The following is a 24,155-nucleotide window of genomic DNA, read 5'->3' on the forward strand; positions in this document are numbered from 1 at the left end:
ACAGAGACCTTCACGATCTCTTGAGATCTTTCGAAACGATGAAGGTTCAACAACCCAAGTTGCCGTCTTGGAACTTGGATGTAGTTCTGAAGTTCCTCATGTCCAGTCCATTCGAACCTATGCATGAAGTGCGAGCTTTTATGAATTCTTCTTGGTTCCATAACAATATGTCATAAAGGACATATGAGCTGTCACTTACGGGAGATGCAATTCTGTGTTGACCTCCCGTTACACGAAGGATGTCAATTCAACCTACAAGAGATCCTTTTCTCTTGGTGTTCGTGTCTGCGGATACGTTGCTGGGATAGGGAGCCGACACTGATCCTTAACTAGTGAGTTAATTTTTAGTTTAACTCTTTTTAAAATTAAGCGCTAACCCTCGTGTTAGGATCAGGTGATCGGGATCGGTGTTGTGCTCCTTAATTATGCTAATAGGCATAGGTATATGGTCATATGAGTGGATTAGCACCATTGACAAAATGCCAGTTTGGCTTTGCCGAGTAAGTGGATAAGACCCCATCGGCAAACCCACAAGAACTCTTACCCATAGGTCACATCCTCGCTGAGGCTCTTGAGACGAAGCAGACTCCTAAGCAATAGCTAGGAAGTCAACCCTCCGTCTGAAAAGATAGGAACCAAGGTTTATAAGAGGTCATTCTGATAACTTGTGGTGTTTGGTCAGGAAGCCAAGGTTACCAGTGTCAAAGAATGCTTTGGCTTTTTTCTTGAGGGGCACCATCAAGGAAGTGCATTCATCCTGTCAAGACAGTGATATGAAAGTGTTGAAGGTGAATGCGCATGGACTGAGGGCTATCTACGTCGGTAGCCTTCCAAAAGAACATGGCACTCAATGACATCTTGAATGCCACATTTTGGCGTAGTAATTCAGTGTTTGCCTCTCACTACCTTCGGGAGGTGAGGATTACCTACGAGAACTGCTACTCTTTGGGCCCATATGTCGCAGCAGACAATATATTGGGGACAGAGAGTAGCACTCTTCCTATCTTTTAGAAAATAATATGTTAGTTTGGACTTTTTAATTTTATTTCTTTTTATTTTTTATTTTTATTATGTTTATGTAGGTGTTTAGTTTTTTTGTGGTCTTGGGTAGGCCGCCTTAGGCGGACTTCCTCCATTAGCCTTGGTTTTACGAAGTTTAACCAGATAGGCTAGGTCAGGTGGTAATGTTTTTGCTTCGCCCTCATAGTAGGGTAAAATGTTTTTGTCACAGTGTGGTCACGCCCCCATTGACAAATCATCTGGAGCGCACCAGCTACATTCGGTGTCTAAACAACACCTATATGATCTGTCACATTGTGGTCACGCTCCCCGTGACAGTTCATTAGAGCGCACCAGCTACACAGGTCACGTCCTTGCTGGCACCTCTAGGAATGCAGTACCGAAATTGGAGGTCTATAATATAGGATCTAGTTGCATTGTGGTCACGCCCCCGTTGACAGATCCTCTAGAACTCAACAGCTTCACAGGTCACTACCTAGCTCGAGTCTCTAGTAAAGCAGAAGCAGACTTGGGTGACGGTACTCACGAAGTCAGCTATGCTAACAGTTAAGGAACCAAAATATCAATCATATATATGCAATTGTTTCCCAAAATCGAATCTGTCTCCCCCTTCCTCCAAAGGTGGGATTCAGCTATATATATATCTGGCAGGTAAGATTCATGAACAAAATGATATTGTTATGATACAATAAAGTTTGTTCATACTTACCTGGCAGATATATATAATCAAAGTGCCCACCCACCTCCCCTCAGGAGACAGTGGCACTAGAAAAATCTGACAGAAAAGGGGAATGGTTCCTTACGCCCGCCTCCCAGTGGCGGGAATGGGTACTACCACCTGGCCGACCACTGCGTGTGCCGGGAGTTTTGAAATTCTGTCGGACTTCGGAGAATACAGCTATATATATATCTGCCAGGTAAGTATGAACAAACTTTATTGTATCATAACAATATCATATTTTACTGAACTAAGTGTCCTTACTCTTTCACTCTTCACATAATCTTAAAAAGATTATGGCAATATAACAGTGCTGCAAGATTTATAATGAGCTTTTCATATTTTTCAGACCCTTTGATATTCAGTTATGTGACAAGTTTAGAGCTGGAAACACCACTTAAAGATAAAGCAGTTGTTAGCGTAGAGGATGACGGATTTTTGGGTTTCCTTATTAAGTGCCGATTATCAGACCTCCTCAACTCCAGTTTGTCGTACCGCATTGATAGTGACAGGTAATGATTGAAAACTATGTTGCATGACCACTTCATTCTGAGTGTAGTTACATTATTGCCCCTATGATTAGAGGGGAGCTTTTCAAGGTGTGACTTATTGGACTTATAAAATGTTTGAAGTAGACTAAAAGGTTTAAATCATAGGTAATTTCTGGCACAGTACGTTGCAGGGTTTGTCTATAGCAGAACTGAATATGCAGTAATAATAAATTAAAAGTCTTTTTGTTCCGACACGGCATACAAACCTTCGGTCCTTTTACAATAGGAAGGTACTAGCGGCAGCTGGATAGGTCGTAAGCTTTCGAACAAGGGGTTCGGTAGTTAAACTGCTTGTCCGACAGGCGCGCGCCGCGCGGACTGGTAGGTAAACAAATCACTTTTGCTTTCGGCCTGCTGCGTGTGGACGTGTATCATCGCTCTCTGCCCGCTTCATCGTCGTTGCTTTCGCATGGTTGTGTTTTTCTTTTTCTATTTATCTAGTGAAACTGAATTGTAAGTACAATCATTTCATATTTATTTCCATTGAATTCAAGTGTGAATTAAAGGATCTTGGTTTCACCACGCCCCTCCGTATTACCCGAGTGCCGGGACTGAAGGGCGTAAGTGCGGAATTCATTTTCCAGGAATGATCCTCGTATTGTGTATGCTCGGTGCCGAGGGCGGGAGCGCTCGCTCCGAGCGTATATTTGGGTTGGAAATGTGTAGATGAAAATCGTAAGTAAGTGCTCTTTTCATTTATATTTTTTTGACCTGTATGCCCGTTGCCGAGCGAATGCGCTCGGCACGGAAACTTATTCTTTATGGACGTGGAATCGCAAGTACAGTATCTTTTTCATTTTCATATATTTTATTTTGATTGTAGAATACTCATTTTGGATCAGTTTCCGAGCTTACCCGGAAATTGATCCTTTCCCCTTTTTATTTGAATGAAGTGAAATCGCAAGTGCAGTTCTTTTTCATTTTCATTTTTTATTGAGATTGCATTGTTTTACTGGGATCAATGTTTCCGCTATTTCCCGGGAATGAATTGATCCTTCCCCTTTTTATTTGTATGAAGTGAAATCGCAAGCGCAGTATTCTTTTTCATTTCATTTTTTTTGATTGCATCAATTCATTATGGATCAAGGTTTCCATAAACCTTGATCCATAAAGGTAAGGAATGGATCCTTTTACCCTTGCACTCGGTACCGAGGGCGCAAATGCGCTCGATCCGAGCCCTTATCATTGTAAGTGAATCGTAATGCAAGATGCATTTTCATTTTATTCCTTATTATTGATTGCATCAATATTTATTTGGTTCAAGTTCCGCTCAGTCAGGGAATTGATCCTTATGCCCTTGCATTCGGGCCGATGGCACGATTGCTCTCGGGTTTTTATATTGTTGTTGGGTACATGGGTGCTGTGCGGGGGGGGGGGACGAGAACCCCCCCCCCCCCGCTCAGCTCCCACAGATGGCCCTTCCCCTTGGGGGGTTGGAGGTTATCGGCGTTCTTCTCCTCGCCCCGATCCGTCGAGCGCGGGGGAGGGCGCGCGGTTCCCGATGTACAATTGTATTCGGGGTCTTCCACTCGTTTCAGGAAGGGCTCACCCCCCCGCGCGAGGGACTTCCCCCCACCCCCCCCTAATCGCTACTACTGTTATTTGTTTCCGCAGGTGCTACTGCCACGAGGGTGGACCTTGGTGAGGTATGGGCGTCCTTCCATTTGCAGGGCGTGCTAGTGTCCAGGGGCTGCGGTTCTATGTCTGGGCCTACTGCGGTCACCCATGGAGTGGTGACCACGCAACCAGGTGACGGACGTCCCTCCTCACATGGTGTACTCGCCTCACGTGGTAACAGTCTTGCCTACCAGCCGCTGTGAAGTGCCGTTCGCCGTACCGAGAGGGGGGCGTGCCGCCGCCGCTCGTGGTTGCCGCGCTGCAGCGACCACACTTCCGCTGCCCTAGAGCTCGCCCTGGACCTGCCGCCGGTACCAGGATGTTGCTGGCTGCTGCTTCCACTTCCTGTGTTTCCGGTGCTGCCTGGCCGTACCTGCCGATTCTGGGCTGACTGTCCATGCAGTTGCTGCGCTGGCTGTCCCTACCGTTGCTGCGCTGGCTGTCCTGCCGTTGCTGCGCTGGCTGTCCCTGCCCGTTGCTGCGCTGGCTGTCCCTACCGATGCTGTGCTGGCTGTGCTGCTGTTCCTGAGATGCACTACCTGCTGATGTCGTCCCTGTTCGTGGTGGTACTACCCCAGACTTTGGCTCGAGGCTGTACAGGTGCGTCCGGGCCCTGTGGCTTCGGCTACAGCAGCCCCGGCTCCGCCCTGGATAGCAGATCTTACGTCTGTCCTGAGGAAGCTGACGAAGAAGAGGAGGAAGGTGTCGTCGTCGTCGTCTTCATCTTCTTCATCGTCTCGGCTGCCGACCTCTTCCCCTTCGACTTCTAAGGCTTCACAGCTGAGGAAGAAGAAGGTTGCCTCCTCCCTCCTAAGAAGTCTCCCTCGGGAGCTTCTCGGGACCCGTCTCACCTCGGTGGGACGGGAGGGTTCCTTCCGCTGGCCCTCCTGCTCCTTCGGGAGCGGGGCCCGTCTCTTCTTCCGCAAGGAAGAAGACTACGGGGACCAGAGGGGTACCGGCTAACACCGGTACTTCCTCGCCTGGTGTCAGTGGTTCTGCCACTGCATCAGGGTCCGTCTCGGCCTCTCGTTCGCGGGAGGTACCGAGTGTACGGTCGCCTACCAGCGACCGTGCAGCCAGGAACCAGACCTCTGAGTCCGCTAAGCGTCAGGTTCACGGACGGGGCGGAAGACTGGTGACAGCCCGCTCACGTGACTCTCACCAGACCAGCTCTCACTCTCGCGGCGAACAGCTGGCTACCCGGGGACGTGACGGTCCACGACCGGCCACGGGCTGACCCGGCTGGGAGAGGTCCTCCCTCCCGTTCGCCGGTGCCACGCCCACGGCTGGAACCAGCGACGTGACGTGCCGTGAGGACAAGCACCGGTCTCACTGTGACAGTGGAGCTGCAGGTCGCCTGACCGTCGCTCTCACAGAGAGCGATCGGGTATGGCAACCAGCACCAGCTCTTCTGACACTCGAGATCGGGGGGGCCGCTGTGCTCAGTCCAGCCGTTCTCCACAGCGAGACGGTTCGACCAGGCCTGCAGCTCGATCGCCACCGCGGGTTGACGATCGCCTGCAGCCCTCCAAGCCTGCTGGTTCTGCCAGCGAGCGAGGAGGGAGCGTCAGGTCTGCCTCTCCCGTACCTTCAACCTCCTCGGGTTACACCGGGAGGAGCGAGGTATTGAGGAGTGATCGTGAGGGGTGCGCCCCTCATGATCCCACCCCACGACCCTACGTGCCAGGCACGGTTCTTGGACCGGCCAGGACGTATGCGCAAGTGGATGGGGAAGACCGAGAGGGCTGTCGCTGTTCCCCCTTCTTAGGAGGAAGGTTCTCGGAATATGCTCTTGTTCGAAGGGCTTAACGGTCCCACTCTGCAAGATGCTGTGAATTCCGAGATCTAGAGGAACTTTGCCGAGGTTATGGCGCTGATTCGTCAGCACAACGACCTCGGGGAAGGATCGCCACTCCCACCAGCAGAGCCACGTCTCGGCTCGAGTCGTTTTGGGGCCCGAGAAGGAACCCAAATCGACGGTGGGTCTGCCGCGATCGGAGCTTGCCGACTGTGTTGAACCAGGTAGTCTCTCGTCTCCGGACAAGAAGGCTCTCTCAGTTCTGGCCGGTCGAACAAGCTACTTCACTTCCTCTACTGCGACAGAGGCGTTTCTACGTGTCTTCGGACACCGTAGTTGAATACCCCTTCGGTCCTCCTGAGGTTTCGACCTCGACGAGGACTGGAATGAGTCGGAGGACGGTATCGGCTCTCTCCTGTCAGGTGTCGATCAGCCCCACCCAGACGACGTTCACAGTGGCGGCAGACCCTTACCTACAGTATGAGTTCGTAACCCTCCTCGGGGGAAAACGTTTTCTCCTGACGATACGTTTTCCCAGGCTCTGAGAGGCCATCGCCGTAAGGCGATGGCTGCTCCTTTTCTTCTCCAAGCTACGGGAATCGAGAGGACCACCAGCCGATATCGTTTGACGAATTCGGTGGGGGGTTTCGCAGAGTGCTTAGAATTCTACGGAATTTCTAGCGCACTCAGAGTGTTCGAGTTTTTTACGATCTCCAAACACTTAGGCGAGACCACGGTCCAAAGTGAGCGAGAATCCCCGATAATTGTTACACGATAATCGGGAACCTCGCTTATGCTCGAATTCCTGTAATTTCTAGCATTTGGAAGAAGACTGCTGCTGGAAGAAGAGTATCTCACAGTAGGCGTTTAACTGGAATAGAGAAGAACGGACGGGAACTTCCAGTTTGGCCTGAACTTTCGTCTTCGGTATTCTGGTTTCACCAATTGAAGCTTTCCTTCCGGGAAAGACTTCTCCTTCACTCTCTTGACTAGAAGAAACGAAGGTGGTCGATCTCCAATCCTTATTCTCATTCCTCGAGGGGAAAAGAATTTAGGATGGAGGTCGTGGTACAGAACCTACAAATATACTACGTATATTACCCTCGCGACATGATTCTTTTAACAGTTGAATTGTCCGGGGGGTAGGCGCATACCGTAGTTAACTCTACGGTTTGTGACCGAGACGAATTGTATCTTAATTGAACTGCAACTCGGGGTTGCCTGCAACCTCCCAGCAGTTATCAGTTTCGATTTTAGATACTTGGTATTGTCATGACAACACCAAATCAGCTTTTGTATTTACCGAAATCCGTTTCGGTTTAAATATAATTGCTCGAGCGTATTCTTTATGTCGATGGTTCTAGCCGAACGCATTCCTTCGTGGAATAATGGATTACCTGGCAACTCAGGATGACGAGTCACCGAGAGCTACTGCGTATTGAACTGCCTGATAGCGGCTCAGTATCAGCTAGGTCTCGGAGATGCACGGTCGGTTACGTCTCTCTCTCCCCTGGTTTGATTGACTACCGAACCGTATCTCTGCCCAACCAATCATTGGACTTAGGTCTCTGATTAACGGGGATTCTCGCAATAATGAAGGACCATCTACTGCTGTGACGCTCGATTTCATCGCCTTCGACATTGCGAGAATTTTCAACAGAGATATCTCTTGGACTCTTTCATCTTTCTGTTTACCGCACGGTAACAGAAGTCTGTACTAGTCAACCGCTTCATCGCACGGCGATAATGCGAATGATTTTTGCAGACATCTGAGTTTGTCTTCAAAATATCTCGTAATTCGGAGGGGTGTGCAATTATTCATTGCTCGACCCCGAATTAACAGATATGTCAGAAGACATCGCCTACTCTCCGACCTGACAGCTCTACTTCCAAATGTTCAGCCCATGAGAAGCAGTTTCTTCAGGCAGTATTTCCCTGTCTTCATTACTGAAAAGCGCTCCGCTTTTATGCAACTACGATCCTCACCGGACAGCAATGAATAGCGGTTAGCGTTCTCAGTCTTTGTAGCACAGGTTCAGAATCTTGAGAATCCTTCTCTCGGTTCAGCTGTGAAGAAGTAGGTTTGCATTTTCTGTACACCTTCGTCTTCAACGACACATAGTGTTGTTTTCTCCTTAGCCGAAAATCAACTATACTATGAGTTATCTTGCCATCAAGGACCTCGGTCTCTAGAAGGCAAGTGACTTTCGCCTGTTGGGCACATGCCTTAAGAGAGTCATCACCTTGCCTTCTGGCATCGGTGACGAACAAATTATTTGTTTAGTCTCTTGGCATAACCCTTTAAGGCGAAAGGTCACGTGACTTGCTCGGGTGCTTGGACAACTTTGCCTCCTACCGAACGCAGTCAGTCGGCAGCTGTCAGAGCTCCCAAGTCTGTTACGAAACTTCGCTGTGGACTTAGTTCGGTTGTTCCATAACAATCTTTTCTTCGTCCTAACGGCTTGTAACAGTAACCATACCATCGACACCCCCAACATTGAGTGTCGGTGTCCTATCCACCACTACCGAGAACAACAACTTCGCTGCAGACGGATAGACCAGTATGGGTACAGGACATCACCGAAGTTGAGAAGAGGATAGGTCATACGACCATTCCCTTCTTTTCTCTGAGGTAATTGCATGACTTTTACTGCGAAGTCAAGCATCCAGGGGATGGGGATTCGTGAGCTCGATTTCGTACCGAATTCGTAGCGAAGACTCTGAACCCTTCGGTTCCTGACGATCGGTTAGAGTCCTTCACAATCCCCTCCCTAATGGACTTCACCGCCTTCGATGCGAAGGAGATGCTGCTTTGTCCTGTGAAAGCGCGACCGCGCTTTCTGAAGAAACTCGACATCCCAGGCTGAGTGTTGAAGACTCTTCGTCAGCACCAAGATGACCTAGAAGTACACTCCCTCGAGTTACACAAGAACTTCTCCGTGGCGCAGGTACTGAAGGCAGGGGTCTGGTACAACCAGACCACCGGCACCTCCTTCTACCTTTTGGATATTGCCCACAGGTCCTTGGATCGTTTTCCTTAGGACCCGTGGTGGCTGCTCAACACGTTTGTCTAGCTAAACCCAGACCCTAGCAGCTGAACAGCATCGGAGTCCTGGTGTGACTGTAAGAATAGATAAGTGAATGAGAGAGTGACTGGCTTCTCTTCCTATCTTTTTCTCCCCCTCTACCTGTGGGTAGAGGGATACGGTCATCACCTTGCTGGCTGGATAAGGACGAGATGCCGGTGAGCTACTCGACAGAGCCCCATCCTATCCCTTTCACTAGGGATGGGAGCGAATATCCACCACTTCCTCCTACAAGGGGGGGGAAGTGGATGCCAACAAGAGACAAACCATAACTTTATGTTGCCTCTTGCAAATAGGAACTTGTTCTTGTTTGCTGGTACGAAGAGATACGCTTGCCTCTCTCTTAGTACTTGGTCCAGAGGTCTGACCATTGATCCTGCGGTGCACACCCCGATCAATCGGACAGAGGCTTGGATCCCTCCCTCGCTCTTACGACCAGGGAGGCATTCCAAGGTTGGGCGAACACCAGTCTGTTCACAAAAGACTCAGATTCCTCCCACCAAGAAGTGAGTCTTCCTATTGTAAAGGACCGAAGGTTTGTATGCCGTGTCGGAACAAATGACAATTTGTCCAAAATTGCATTTTTCCTAACTATACAAACCTGAGTCTTTTACACATAGCCCCACCTCATGCCACCCCTCACTCTGCAGTTTTTGCTATTGCGGCCAAAAGCAAAAGTGATTTGTTTACCTACCAGTCGCGCGCGCGCGCCTGTCGGACAAGCAGTTAACTACCGAACCCCTTGTTCGAAAGCTTACGACCTATCCAGCTGCCGCTAGTACCTTCCTATTGTAAAAGGACCTCAGGTTTGTATAGTTAGGAAAAATGCAATTTTGGACAAATTGTCATATTAAATAGAAAGGGAACTTTTATATATTTTTTTTATTATCAATAAGTATATATCCAGATTTGTGAATCATATTCCTATATCTTATAGGGCAAACTAAGGATTCTGTACATTCTCAGTTCATCTTTACACTCCAAATAATTGGAAACAGTTTTGTTTGGGTTTCCTTAGATTAAGACTTCATATAAAAATTTGTGTGTATTTGTGCTGGACCTCATGGTACCAATTTATAAATTTCAGAATTGCACCTCTCGGCTTCACTTATGCTTACCTGTCAAATGAATGTGCACCAAATCAGAGCCCAGGCTTACTTTCTCCAAGGCAGAAACCACCGTTAAAATCAAGAATACCAGGCCCTACAGGTAATGTAAAATTCTCTGAATAGATGAGGATAGGAAAGATGGAAACGAGTAATAGAAGTAATTTATTGTAGCATAAGTTATATCAAAACAAAAATTACCTAGACATGAGGACAAAATAAAAGGTGACAAGATGTAAAAATGGGAAACCTATCACAGACTGTAGTCATAACACTTTTCTCAACTTTATGCATACAGTAAAAGAGAAAGAATGATGGACTGTCACAAGTGATGGATAATTGGTGTGCATTTACTCTTCCTTCATAGTCTGCTTTCATGTGATAGCCAGTAACCCAACATACCAATTTGGCTCATGCTACGGATTACTACAAAATGAGACTCAAATGTTTATACCTAGCAAAATACAAATTACTTTGAAAACTTATATTTTTCTTCAGTGTCTTTTGATATACATACAGTGCCCTAAGATCTGACAACATAAAAGACAGAGTGTCAGTTTTAGTGAGATTGCAGTGTTTATTGGGCATCAGTATGTTTGTAGTATTTCTTTGCTTTCAGATATGGAATCTGGTAACCAGGATAAGCGATTATCTTCAAAAGCCAAAAAAACATCCAGAAGTGGTATGCCAAGCAAGCCAGCTGTCAGCTTATTAGAAGATATAGTTCCAAGGCAAGATTTAAAGAGCAGTATCACATCTGTACCACTAGTCAACAGATTTTGTGAAGAGATTCCAGTATCATCAAAACCCCTGTTCTCATTCACTCCTGGAATGTATGAAATAATCCTCTGTGTTGACAGTGCAGAGAGTACTGGAGGGTAAGATTTCATTCTTTTTTATTCCATACTACCAGGTAAAAAGTATTATCAGAGAGAAAAAAATTTCTGCTTGTCTTCTTTTCTATTTGCAATTGTATATGAGCTGTAGTAACCTATATTGTTCCTATGGAAATATAACCCATCACTTGTGAAGGATCCTCGGCACAATTTGTAGTCAGTCACTGAAACTTTGTAACCAGAATCTGTATTCCCTTGTGTTGAAGATGCTTCAACCTTCTTATGTCCTTCCTTTGGACCTGCTCTCTTATCTCTTCACTCTAGCAGTTCTGCACATAATCTTTTTTTGTCTCATTGTCTTATTACTTTCCTTCCTATAATAGTTATATAAAAACTTAGCCATAAATTTATAATAGTTATATAAAACTTAGCCATAAAATTTACCAGATTACTTATCAGGACTTCTGTCTATGATTTGTATTCAAGGCTACTTACTTGTATTCTTTTCTACATACACTGCTTGTGTTCCTCCCATTCATATCGCAGTTCACTCATGATCTTTTGCTGTTTCCAACACATCCCATTTCATGCACTCAGCCACGCTAGCATATACATATAGTGGCTAGAAACTTTTCATCAGTCTTATTTTCATTATGTCCTCTTCAAGGTCTCTAATCAGTGACTATATGTCTCATAGAATTTAGCCAACCTTGCTTTCAAAAAACTTCATAGCTCTGGTACCCAGAATCTTTTATTTTCTTACTCTGTTACACTAATCCTTGAAATTTGCTACACTTCTCAAATCAGCACTGTTCTATTCCACTTCATGTTCTACCTCACTCATCCCGTTCAATGAGTTTTCATCACTCATACCCACACACTCATTTGATGACAAATATAATGAATTGTTTCTCTTGTTCATCCCTTTACTTAGACAGTCTGCCATTGCACAGTACTTTGTGCCTTTTTCTTTTCTTCCTTCAAACTCTCTATGTACTATTCCCTTTTCATTACTCCCATTGCTTACTCTGATGGGCACTATCACAGAAATAGAAGTCATTTGACTTTATCCTGCTGTATCTTCTAACCCCTCACATTTTCATGTCAATTTTCTCATTCATTCTTTCCTCAGCTCTCTTAGTGGCACTCCCTCTTCTCTTCTTTATTCTCCTCTTATATCCTTTCCATTTCCTCTTTCATTGTAGGATATGAATCAAAGTGTAGGTTGCAGAAGAGATAGAAAGTGTATCATGGAAATAAAATTGCTGAAAGGAATTGAAGATAATGAAAATGAAAGGTTGTTAATGTAGAATAAAGTACTAAAGCTGCTAATAAGAGGAATGAAGCAAAGGATGGAATATCATTTGAAGAAAGCTGGCGAGAAATGGGATGAAAAGATTGCTGACACTAGGAGAAAATGCCAAACTATCAGTGGTCACATGGACTTTTACAGGCTGCAAGCCTAGAAGAACACCAAGATGCCTCTGACTTATTGCTCCCTTTTAGTGGTGGTGTCTAATTTTATAGTATACAGTACACCGACATTGTGGGATATTGAGGACCTCATTCTCCTGCCTAAATAGCAAATCAGGATTTTGACAGTTTTTCATAACTCATCATATAGTCTATCCTCATCTCATCCCCATAAATCTTGCTGTTCTGACTACAGTTTACAATAAACTGAAAAAAAAAGATGATGCATGTGTGGTAACATTACCTCCTGTCTGACAGACGAAAGACTGAACTTGGGGCATTAAGACTATATATACACAAAATGTATTAGAAAACAGCATTCTTGAAATTCACATAGATTCTTCATTGATGTGTCAGGGGCACTTTAATCACTACACAGTTCATGGCATTAACCTCCTTTTATTAGAATTTTCAGGGACCATGGTTTATGTTAATAGGAATGTTTTATAGTTGACTGAAAACTATGACTTTTTAGATTTCAGGGAATGGCCAAGTTCAATATCAAAGAAATATTCATCAGCGAATTGAAAAAACACAGAGTGCAGTATGACATTCGAAAACTTCATGTTGGGGATTTTTTGTGGATTGCTCGTGAGCGTTCTAGTTTTCAGAGCCAGCTGTAGTTGATGGTAAATAAAATCAAATTCTTTAAAGTTTTATCTATTATTAGAATTTTAAACTTTTCCAATTGGTAACTTACTTTTTATTGCCAGGCCATTATTGGATTTTCTTAAGTAAGTCTAGGTACTGATATCCTTCATGATCAATTCACAAAACAAATAGTCACATTACTTGGAGTAGCTTTCATGATTAACAAATCAGGTAGTCTTATTGTTGACAGTATACGTCATCAGCTATCAAAATTTTGATCATTACTGATTTAGTTCTTGCTTGCTTTTATGCTGGTAAGAACTGACCTGTCTCCTTATGAAGGCATTATGTATTAAGTTTAGGTACCTAGAATGATGAAAATTATAAAGGTATGTTGGTAAAAAGATATGTGCTCATTTCTGTATTGGGTTAAAACCTTTAAAACTATATTCACAGTAATTTAATTTTATTTGTTTTATGCAGAAATGTGGTATATTTAATCTTCCATTGCTTAATTGTGTACCTATATACTTGAGTGTGAGGTAATTTGTCCATTCAACCCAGTAAAGCCTGCATACTTGTCTGGATACATTTTATATGACTATTATATGCTGGTAGAGGGATTTAAGAGCATGCCCAGGAAGGGAGGGAACATGTCTGAAGGCAGTCATAATATACTGAAAAAATAATTTATTTGTAAAAAATGCATTTATGATAATAGATTGCCAAGTTTCATTCACTTTTGATTATGTGGTATTAGTAATTTCATGATGGAGTTATGAAATATTTATAATTATTTACTGATAAATTGAAATACGTATAGTCATAAGCTTTTCTTCCAATTGTGAAAGATGGTTTGTATTAACATGATGTATAGATAAATCACATCTCAAGTAATTTTTTTCTCATCTTTGCACAGGTCTTGTAAAGTCTTTCAGAACTTGCAGTTTAATTTTGCTAAATATTCTTATGGGTTACTTATATTTTTCATTTAAGCCAAAGGAGTTGGTCCTGCCTTACATAGTGGAACGCAAGAGAATGGATGATCTAGCAAAAAGTATAAAAGATGGAAGATTCAAGGAGCAGAAGTTTCGTCTAAAGCAATCTGGATTGTCAAACCCCATTTTTTTTTTTTTTTTTTTTTTTTTTTTTCCCCATACTTGGTGGAAGAATATGGATCACAAAATCTAAGGTTATTTGAAAATGATGTTGGTTTTAGAATTTTTACCTCCTTGCTGTTTGTTTCGTCATAACTCCATTAGTCTTATATATGCCATACATTTGTCCCTAATATTCATCAGTTTTTAACACAAAAAATAATTTTTGCATGAACTTATTTATCAGTGCATCAATTGTCTACAGATACTTGTAATTTTTTTTTTATTAAAATTTGTCTTCTGTGACCTAGCAAATTACATAAATCTTGTTATTAATCACTATTACTGTGTAATGGTGATTTTGTTACAGAACATGTTATTTGCTTAATATGCTGGTTGCTTAGATGCAGATGTACTATTGTGTTTTGCACTATTGTGATTTGAAAGCATTTAAATTTTTTATGTACAGTGGACCCCACTTATTTACAGTTCTAGATTTGCGGCTTCACCTTTTTGCTGATTTTTCTGTGGAACATATGTACACATTATTTGTAGAAAATTTGCCCATTTGCAGTATTTTTCATAGAGAAATATTCACTGATTACTGAATCTTCATATTTTCATGACCAAATGCATTTTATTTATAAAACGTAAAATACTAGGGTATAAGTGGTTTTAAGAGTTTTTTTTTTTTTTTTTTTTTTTTGAAGCATCAAAGTAGGCAGTTATAAGCATTTTTAGAGGGGTGTCAAGTATTCACAGATTTATACCAGTGGTTGACTATTTTTTGTGCTTTATTTGCATCTTTTACACTGTCTTAACATAACTGTCCAGACCTCACAGGTAAGTCTTGTCATATCTTAATTTCTGGTCTCTACAAAAACCCTCATCATTGTAGCAGCTGTCATAACCAACCAGATGTGTACACCCATCTTCATGGGTGAAATATGTTGGAAGTGGTTGCCCTCTGTGAAAAGTCAGACAAAATAACAATTTGTCGAAAATTGTATTTTTCCTAACTATACAAACCTGAGGTCCTTTAACAATAGGAATATACTCTCGGCGAAGCTGGAATTACGGCCGTTGAATCTTGAACAAGGTGGTTAGGCAGTAACTGCCGTGGGGCAGGCTAGCCCGGATGTAAACACTCCACTATGCCTTTCGACCCAGGTTCAGATTGAGGGGTGGCATGAGGTGGGCATATTTGTTAAAGGACCTCAGGTTTGTATAGTTAGGAAAAATACTATTTTCGACAAATTGTTATTTGTTCCCATACGTAACACAAACCTTTCGGTCCTTTAACAATAGGAAGAGTCACTGATTGGTGGGAGGAATCTGAGTGAGCCTCTAGAACTGACTGGAGTTTGCGCACCTAGGCTACTCCTCCCGGTCGTAAGAGTGAGGAGGAGGGCCCTGCTGCCTCTGACAACTTGATCAGAGTATAGGAGCTGCGTGATCAAGAGTCAGACATCTGGACCTTTTCGAAATGAGTGAGGGATTGTGACTCATCCAAAAAAGGTCTGTGAAGAATATTGGCGTCGGAGACATTAATGCAGAGTTCTGGGAAGGGTTTGCATTATTGTCAGTCTCCTTCCTCCCCTTACTAGAGGAAGGAGTGGGATTGCTTCTATGATTCTGATAAGAAACATAAAAAGGATGCTTATGTATAGGCTTACCGCATCAATTGTCCGACCAGCCAGTGTGAGTTCGAGTCCTATCCTCAACCCGAAGGACGAGGAATGGAGAGCCAGTCACTCTCGCATCCTTCTTACCTCTACAACTGCACACCATGGATGAGATGCAACTTGTCCTGTCAAGGAGCTGGGTAAGCAAAACACATCTTGCAAGCATCCACCACTGGTTCAGGGAAATGAGGTTCCAAGGACCTGTGGGCAGTCCCGGAGGTAAAGAAGGATATGGTCGCGAGGACGTATCCATCTTCCTCTCCGACATATTCTTTGGAGTGATGTCCAGTACCCATACTGGTCTATCCGTCTGCAGCGAAGGTGTCTCGCGGTCTTGTATCCCACTGCAGCGAAGTGTCTTCTTCTTCCCAGCTTTATCCAGGGAGGACATCTATATTTGAATTTTGGCCTAGCCTAACTCCTTTCTTTCTCTATAAAAATGAATAATCTACCCACCTGTACGCTTTCTCCAACTCCAGTACACTCCAGAAATCACCTTTAAAACACCAGCACCACAAGACTTACGGACCCAAAAAACAAACTCCTACCAGACAGAGAGCTCTCCCCTACCAACCACACACCAACACGTGCTTTCTACTGCCCCGTGTTATTGTTTAAACAATCCTGCCGACGCCGCCGCCATCTTGTCTATGACGTCACAGCCTATGACGTCACAACACAACTTAAATACATCAACAGACACCTTCTAGAATCTACCACATGTTGTCTATATATAGGACACCCACCATATTTCAACAATGCATATATACCCATAACAATTATACAATATATAATACACATACCCATAACAATTATCAATATATATCACACTTATCTCTTTCTCCCCTCCGACTGTTTCCTAACCTAGTATTCCCCTCTTAATTTCCTTCGTCCTCCAACTCTTTATCTACCCTCTACATAATTTCTAATACATTCCCTGAAAACTCCTGCTTTAGTTATACATCGCCACTTGCTCCTTTCCTTTTATCCATCTCACCTCCTTTATTTCCCCGGATTCAATGGTTTCCTTATTGCAGCAATATCTATTTTTAATCTCTTGCTACTTACACCAGTGCTCGATTTGATGGCGGTCATTATGTTTTACTATCAGTGTTAACCAGGCTTCTAAATTTCTCCCTCCTACTACCTCTTCCCACAAATGCTTGAAATATATCAATCCTTCTACAGCTTCCCCAACACTCAGGGCTTCAGACCTCAATGGTGGATTTTGCCACTCTCCTGGATTTCCTAGACTTCCACCATATGGGACTTCTCCTCTTCCCATCTGTCAAAGAATAATATAACCCAGTTGAGTATGGCCATCTTCTATGTTTCCAAATGAAGCGTCTGCATAGGCTTTCCCAATAAAACCCTTTCTTCTTCCATCTCACTTATTGTAACTTCGCCCATCATGCTTTCTTAGTTTTTCTCACAATTTTAATAAGTTTCTTCATATCCTGAGTTGTTCCTTCTTTAAAATGCTTTACTTAATTCGCTAATATCATATGATATTTCTGGCACGTGTGTAGTGATACCCAATTCAGCTGTCCTACCACTGATCTGTACTCTGTTAACTCTTTTTGTTCTAGCACTCTATTACCCGTATATCTTCTAGCCTCTGGTTCTCTTATGGAATTTATATACTGCCACTGATTAAGGGAAAAATATATTCTCCTTCTGCTCTATTACTACTCCTATATACTTGAACCTTTTACTCTCTTGTTCTCCTACTTGCAATTTCCCTTTCAATCTCCCAATCGTTTCCTTTAAGAATCCTTCAGTTCCTCCGTAGCAAAAATCATCTACGTGTGTACACAAAATGCCTTCCAATTTATTGTTCTTTTTCCAAAAGAATATATTAGGTTCTAGTCTACTTCTCTCACCTTGAAGCTCCTTCACTACTTTCACCACTTTACAATACCATGCTTTTGCTGCATCCTTGAGCCCATAGACTGTTTTCTTCAACTTCCATAATCCCCTCCAACCATCTTCCCTTGGTGGCTTCAAGTACACTTCTCTTTGTATCTCGTCACCTTGTAAATATGCAGTTTTGACATCCAATGTATAACAATTCCAATTTTTCACCTTTATTATGGTTAGACAGAATTTTAAAATTTCAGCATTGCATGTGGGAGCATCCTTTTCCCACTCAGCATTTCTTCTTCAAACCCTCTAGCTACCAATCTTGCTTTACATATCCTTTCCCCCCCTTTTATCTTTCAGTTACTATCCATCTTGTAGATATAGCTTTTTGTCCAACATCATTTACCTCCTCATATACCTGGTTATCTCTCCAACTTAGAAGTTCTTTTTCTTTAGCTTCCATTATGCTTCTATTTTCAAATCCCAGCAACACGTCCTCTTCATCTTTCAATTTTTTCTACCTGACTATAATCCCTCAAGTTAACCCACCCTTTGTCACCTGACTGTGAGTCTCGTATATTGTACGAATCAGCCCATGCTTGGCTTGATCTTTTTCCTGCAAGACCTAAAATAGTCCATTCTTCTACTTGTCCTGTATCATTGTTTATAGCCCTAACTCTATTTCCCTTTTTGAATTTTGGTATCTCTTCCATTAACTCGCTTTCTATTGACCCACTTTGCCCGTTATCTTCCACTGTTTCCTCTATCACCTCTCTTTCTATAGTCTCTTCTGTGTCTGCATTCCTTCTCTCACCCATTATCTCCTCTCCTTCCAGCCAATCTACTTTCCCTTCATTTGGGCCATCTGACCTACCTTTCACCCCATGGGATTTATCTATTCTAGCCGATATCTCTTCTGTATCTGGTGATCGTCGTTTGAATCCTTGTCACATGTATCCTAGCTACTTCTCTTAAGAATCCCCATGTTTTGACTATTATTGTTTTCCCCGATACTCCCACTACCTGAGCAGGTCCTCTCCATTCATTTTCATTTTCCCTCTTATAGAATACCTCATCTCCTACCACTGCTTCTTCAAATTTATGTTCTCTGATGTTTTTGTTTAGCGCTATTCTTATTTTATTACAGGACTCATTTTTTTATAAATGCTTCTCTGGCCTTGTGCATTGCATTCAGTGTGTCCCTTACCATACCCTCTTCCATCCCTTTTTCTCTGCTTGCAGGACTAGAACTTTCTTCTCCTATTAGGTTAGGCAGTGAAGGGTTTTTTTCCAAATACTAATTGGTTGGGAGAGAAACCTCCATTATTCATTAAACAGTTCCTAGCACTCACTACCCATTTCAAAGCTAGGGACCAATCTACTTCCTCTTCCTCCATCATCTTCCTTACACTTCCCTTGATCATGCCTACGGTCTTTTTCACATAATCCGTTGCTCCACGGAGATTCTGATGCTGTGGCTAATACTTTAATATTCCATTTTTCTGCCATCCTCCTTACTTTTCATTTTGAAATTTCTCCCCCATTATCTGACAATATTTTGGAGGGTGCTCCAAATATAGCAAACCGCACTCAAAAGTATCTTTATTATAGTTTCTGGTGGTTTCTTATCTTTTATCCAACAGGCCTGACAATATCTCGTTGCCATATCCACTATTACCAAGAACTTTCTCTCTTCTATCTCTCCCACATCCATCGCTACGACTTCATTGAACGTTTTCACTCCAAGAAAAGCCTACTACCGGTTTGGCGGGTTTCTTTTGTATTTTTTATTTTTTACAACCTCACAATTTTTAATCAGTTCCGTTAGTAACTTTCTTATTTCCTCTTTTTCTTTTTCGATTAACCCATTACTCCATTGTGCTTCCTCTGTTAGCTTCCATATTTTATCTCCACTTCCATGACCAAACTGAAATAAAGTAATTTCTTCATTGTGTTCTTAATTTCCCTCGGATTCTTTCCCTTCCAACCCTCCAGTAATAATTCTTCTACCTTCCTCCTCCTTATAGGCACTCTTAAATGACCCTGTTCGTCTTCTCTTAACTCTACTTTTATTTCATTCCCCTAATACTTCTACTATGACACAATTTTCTTTCAAATTTAGGGTCATACCCATTTTACTCATGGTTTGCTTACCTATCAGCCAGGGTATATCACCTTGCAGAATTTCCGTCTTCAAATAAAACTTTCTGTTTTTTAGTATCACAGGTATTTCTATTATTCCTCTGGACTTATAAGATGTCTCACCTTAAAATTAAACACTTTATTAGACTCTGTCCTAGTGTCCCTCATTCTCCTCAACTCTTCCTGACTCAAATCCATGACAATACGTGCTAGTCACAATTCCCCGCAAACTGTTGATTTACACCCTGTGTCCAAAATTGCATCAAACCACCTCCCATGATGCTTCCACTATTTTATTAACTTCTCCTACATAAACCTCTTCTTCTTCTGTCCCATTTTCTGTTTTTACCTTATTTTCTTCTAGTCTTGTTTCAGTTTTCTTCCTATTATGAAAAGTTCTGAGGACAATCCCTAGCCCAATGCCATTCTGAGCTGCATATGCACATACTGTTACCTTTCCCTTCTTTGTTTATAGGATTTCTACCACCCCTTCCTCGGTTCCATCTTCCCCGATATCTTTGGTTTTCCCTCCCTCTCCCAGAACTGGCATTGCCTTCTGACGAACCCCACCATTCCCGTTCCTCTTTAGGTCCCCTAATCCCTCAAAATAGTTCTTTTCATTGTTTGCGACACTGTTCCGTACTCTAGCTTTTCTTGCCCACAAGCCGATAATACCATTTGTTTTTGATTTTCCGTGAGATTTGCTTGCTCTATTACATGATACCCCTTGACTTCGCCTTCAAGCGCGCCTTTCCCCATTGCTCTTTCACACTCGATTCTGCCTTCTCGTATCTAATTAAATAGTCCGCCATATTTTCACTAGATTCTCTTCTTATTAGAAGGTATCTTTTTATTCTACCGTAATTCTCCATTACCGAGTCTTTTAGATAGGCTTTATCTAGTTTCTCTAGGATTAATCTTTGGACCCTCTGTACCAGTAAGTTTATCTTTATCTAATGCTTCCACTAGCTCTCGGGCTTTCCCTTTTAAGCTCATTCTCATTTCTATCGCCGGGTATTTTGTATCTTCTCCATACAACAATAGCCAATCTTCGGCTTGACCTTTCCATTCTTTGTATTCTTCTTGTATCCCGCTAAACCTAGGACATTCCCTTCTCCATCTAGTAGTCTCCCTTTGTTCACTGTCGGATCCAGGCATCGTTTGATCAACCACGCTCTGCTACCAGTTTTGAATTTTGGCCTAGCCTAAACTCCTTTCTTTCTCTATAAAAATGAATAATCTACCCTCCTGTACGCTTTCTCCAACTCCAGTACACTCCAGAAATCACCTTAAAACACCAGCACCACAAGACTTACGACCCAAAAAACAACTCCTACCAGACAGAGAGCTCTCCCCTACCAACCACACACCACCAACACGTGCTTTCTACTGCCCCTGTGTTATTGTTTACATCCTGCCGACGCCGCCGCCATCTTGTCTATGACGTCACAGCCTATGACGTCACAACACAACTTAAATACATCAACAGACACCTTCTAGAATCTACCACATGTTGTCTATATATAGGACACCCACCATATTTCAACAAAAGCATAAAATCCAACATTGCATATACCATTTAAACCACGGAACAAATATATAATCACACTTATCTATACCCATAACAATTATACAATATATAATCACTATATACTTGGAAGTAGAGCTGGCAGGGCGGGGAACAGGCGGTGTCTTCCATTATACATTCACAATTCGGGGTGAACAATGAACAATTGCACACCTATGAAAACGAGATATATCTCAGATGTCTCAAGAAATCATTCCACATTATCGCAGAGGAAGGTGTGATGCAGTGGGAGACTAGGCTACAGACTTCTGTTACCGTGCGGTAAACAGAAAGATGAAAGCGAGTCTATTGAGATATCTCTGTCTGAAAATTCTCGCCATGTCCAAGGCAATGCAGTAGAGATGGTCATTCACGTATGTGAGAATTCCAGCCAACCAGAGACCTAAGTCTGTGATTGCCGGGCAGAGATTCGGTTCGGTAGTCAATCATTGCAGAGGAGAGAGACATAATCTGACCGTGCTATCTCGGAGAGCCAGCTGGTACTGGGCTGCAGCAGGCAGCCCATACACCGCTAGCTCTCGCTCACTCGTCATCCTGAGTTGCCAGGTAAGCCATTCCAAGAAGGAATGCGTTCGGCTAGAACCATTGAGCGCAAAAAAATACGCTCGAGCATTTGCATTTAATCGAAACGGATTTCGGTGAATGCAAACGCTAAGGTGTTGTTGTTGTAACAACACCATAAGTATCTCAAAATCGAAGCTGGTACTCCTGGGAGGTTTGCAGGGCAGTCCCGAGTTGCAGTTCAATTAAGAAGATACTATTCGTCTCAAGTCACAACCCATAGAGTTAACTACAGTATGTGCCTACACCTCAGACAATTCAACTGATAACAGAAGCATGTTGTGAGGGCAATATACGTAGTATATTTGTAGGTTCCTGTACATAGACCTCCATCCTAAATTCTCTTCCATTCGAGGAACAAGAATAAGGACTGGAAGCCGACACCCTTCATTCTCTAATGAAGAGAGTGAAGGAGAGGAAGACTTCTATGGTGATAACAGGATACCGAAGACGATAGTTTGAGCCGAACTGGATGTTCACACCCGTTCTTCTCTATCCTGGGGTTGGCCGTCAGGTCCATCAAGGCTAAGCCCCTCCCGAGGTATTCTTCTTTCAGCAGCAGTGCCTCTCTCGAACGCTAGAAATTCCAGGAATTCAAGCCTTCAGTGAGATTCCCGATTGTCGTAGTAACAGTTATCTGGGATTCTTGTCTCGCCCACCCTGGACCGTGGTTTCGCCCAAGTGTTTGCAGATCCTAGAAGACCAAAACACTTGGAGAGTGCTAGAAACTCCGAAGAATTCTAAGCACTCGGCGAAACCCCCACCGAATTCGTCAGACAATCATTGGGTGGTGGTCCTCCCGATTCCCGTAGAAATCGAGGATAGGGCAAGATCCTTCCTCAACGACGGGGACTTACGTCCGGTATGACCCGAAGGTCTCCCCAGGAACGCAGGCTCCGACATGGAATCCTACGGAGAACGCTCTGCAGGATCCCTCCCCTTCCCTTCGTAGCCATAGGGAGAGGGGGAATGGGGGAGGAAGACTGGATACTCGCTCGCCTTCCCAGCGGTGCTAGCAGTCGGAGAAGTGAGTACGGGCAGCCATCACCGTGCGGTGATGGCCGCTCAGAGTCTAGGAAAACGTTAGTGTCTGGAGGAAACGTTTTCCAGAGGAGGGTTACGAACTCGTACTGTAGGCTAAACGTCTGCCGCCACCGTGACCGTCGTCTGGGTGGGGGCTGAGCGAGCACTTGACAGGAGAGAGCTGATACCGTCCTCCGACGCGTCCCAGTCCTCGTCGAGGTCGAAACCTCTCAAGAGGACTGAAGGGGGAGCCCACCCCGGTCTCTGTGTGCGTGATGGTCACTCTGCTGAGGAGGTTGAAGGAACAGGTGAGGGAGACCTGACGCTCCTACCCTGCCTACTAGCAGAATCAGTAAGCTGGGAGGACTGCAGGCGATCACCAACCCACAGTGGCGATCGAGCTGCAGGTCTGGACCAGCGGTCTTCTTGCGGAGAAACACTGGGCCAAGGAATGGAGCGTCGGTCTCTTATGTCAGGGGAGCTGTTATGAGAGCTCCTCCCCTGCCTACCAGCAGAACTGGTAGGCTGGGAGGACTGTAGGCGATCATCAACCACGGTGACAATCGAGCTGCCGGTCTGGACCAGCGGTCTTCTTTGCGGGGGAAAACGGAAGGAAACGTTGGACCAAGAAAGAACGCGGGAGCGTCATTTCTCTTTAGGAGGAGCTGCTGGCGATTTCGAGGGCCTGCACTTGGGTCGAGGCGCCTAGGGCACCAACAAGGCAGCGGCGACGGTCCCGAGCGTCAGAAGAGCTGCTGCTGGTTCCCCTATCTGTCCAGTCCCGGTGGGAGTGGCGGTCAGGGGACCGGCAGGGTCCGCTGTTGTGGTGGGAGCGCGCCCCTCGCAATCACTCCTCATCGCCTCGCTCTTCCCGGTGTAGCCCGAGGAAGTTGAAGGGATAGGAGAGGTAGATCTGACGGCTTCCCACCCCCCTCGCACCCACCGGGCAAGAACCAGCTCGTAGGCTTTTGCGGGGGGCTGCAGACACTCGCCAACCCGCGGTGGCGATCGATCTGCAGGCCTGGTTGAGTGGCTGGACCGAGAACGGCAGCGACGGTCCTGAGCATCAGAAGAGCTGCTGCTGGTCCCCCCTCTCCGCCCGGTCCCGGTGGGAGCGGCTGTCAGGGGACCGGCAGAGTCTGCTGTTGCAGTGGGAGCGAGGCCTGTCCTCACGGCACGTCACACCGTTTGGATCAGCCAAGGCTGGTCCAGGCGACCTAGGAGACCGCTTCCTTGCCTTAGCCCGTGGCCGGTCTGGGACCGTCGCGTCAACCCTGGGTACCGGCGGCTCGCCACAAGAGCGATCGCTGGCCTGGTGGGAGTCACCTGGGCGACTCCCACCAGTCTTCTGCTCCGTGCCTGGATCCTGGTGCCAAGCGAACTCGGTTGCCTGGGTCTTG

General features: G+C 44.4%; 2 protein-coding genes across 2 annotated transcripts in view; both read left to right on the forward strand.

The window, feature by feature from the left end:
• Positions 1-24,155, forward strand: part of LOC135201937 (crossover junction endonuclease MUS81-like) — a 203,486-nt gene that overhangs the window by 160,772 nt on the left and 18,559 nt on the right. Inside the window, 6 exon segments of the mRNA XM_064231219.1 lie at positions 2,088-2,250; positions 9,878-9,999; positions 10,516-10,774; positions 12,681-12,834; positions 13,793-13,920; positions 13,953-13,988. Coding sequence (XP_064087289.1) covers positions 2,088-2,250; positions 9,878-9,999; positions 10,516-10,774; positions 12,681-12,834; positions 13,793-13,920; positions 13,953-13,988 — 862 coding nt within the window.
• LOC135202241 (uncharacterized) overlaps positions 1-24,155 on the forward strand; it is a 314,960-nt gene that overhangs the window by 42,411 nt on the left and 248,394 nt on the right.

The sequence above is a fragment of the Macrobrachium nipponense genome, chromosome 30, assembly GCF_015104395.2.
Source record: "Macrobrachium nipponense isolate FS-2020 chromosome 30, ASM1510439v2, whole genome shotgun sequence".
Classification (NCBI taxonomy): Eukaryota; Metazoa; Arthropoda; class Malacostraca; order Decapoda; family Palaemonidae; genus Macrobrachium; species Macrobrachium nipponense.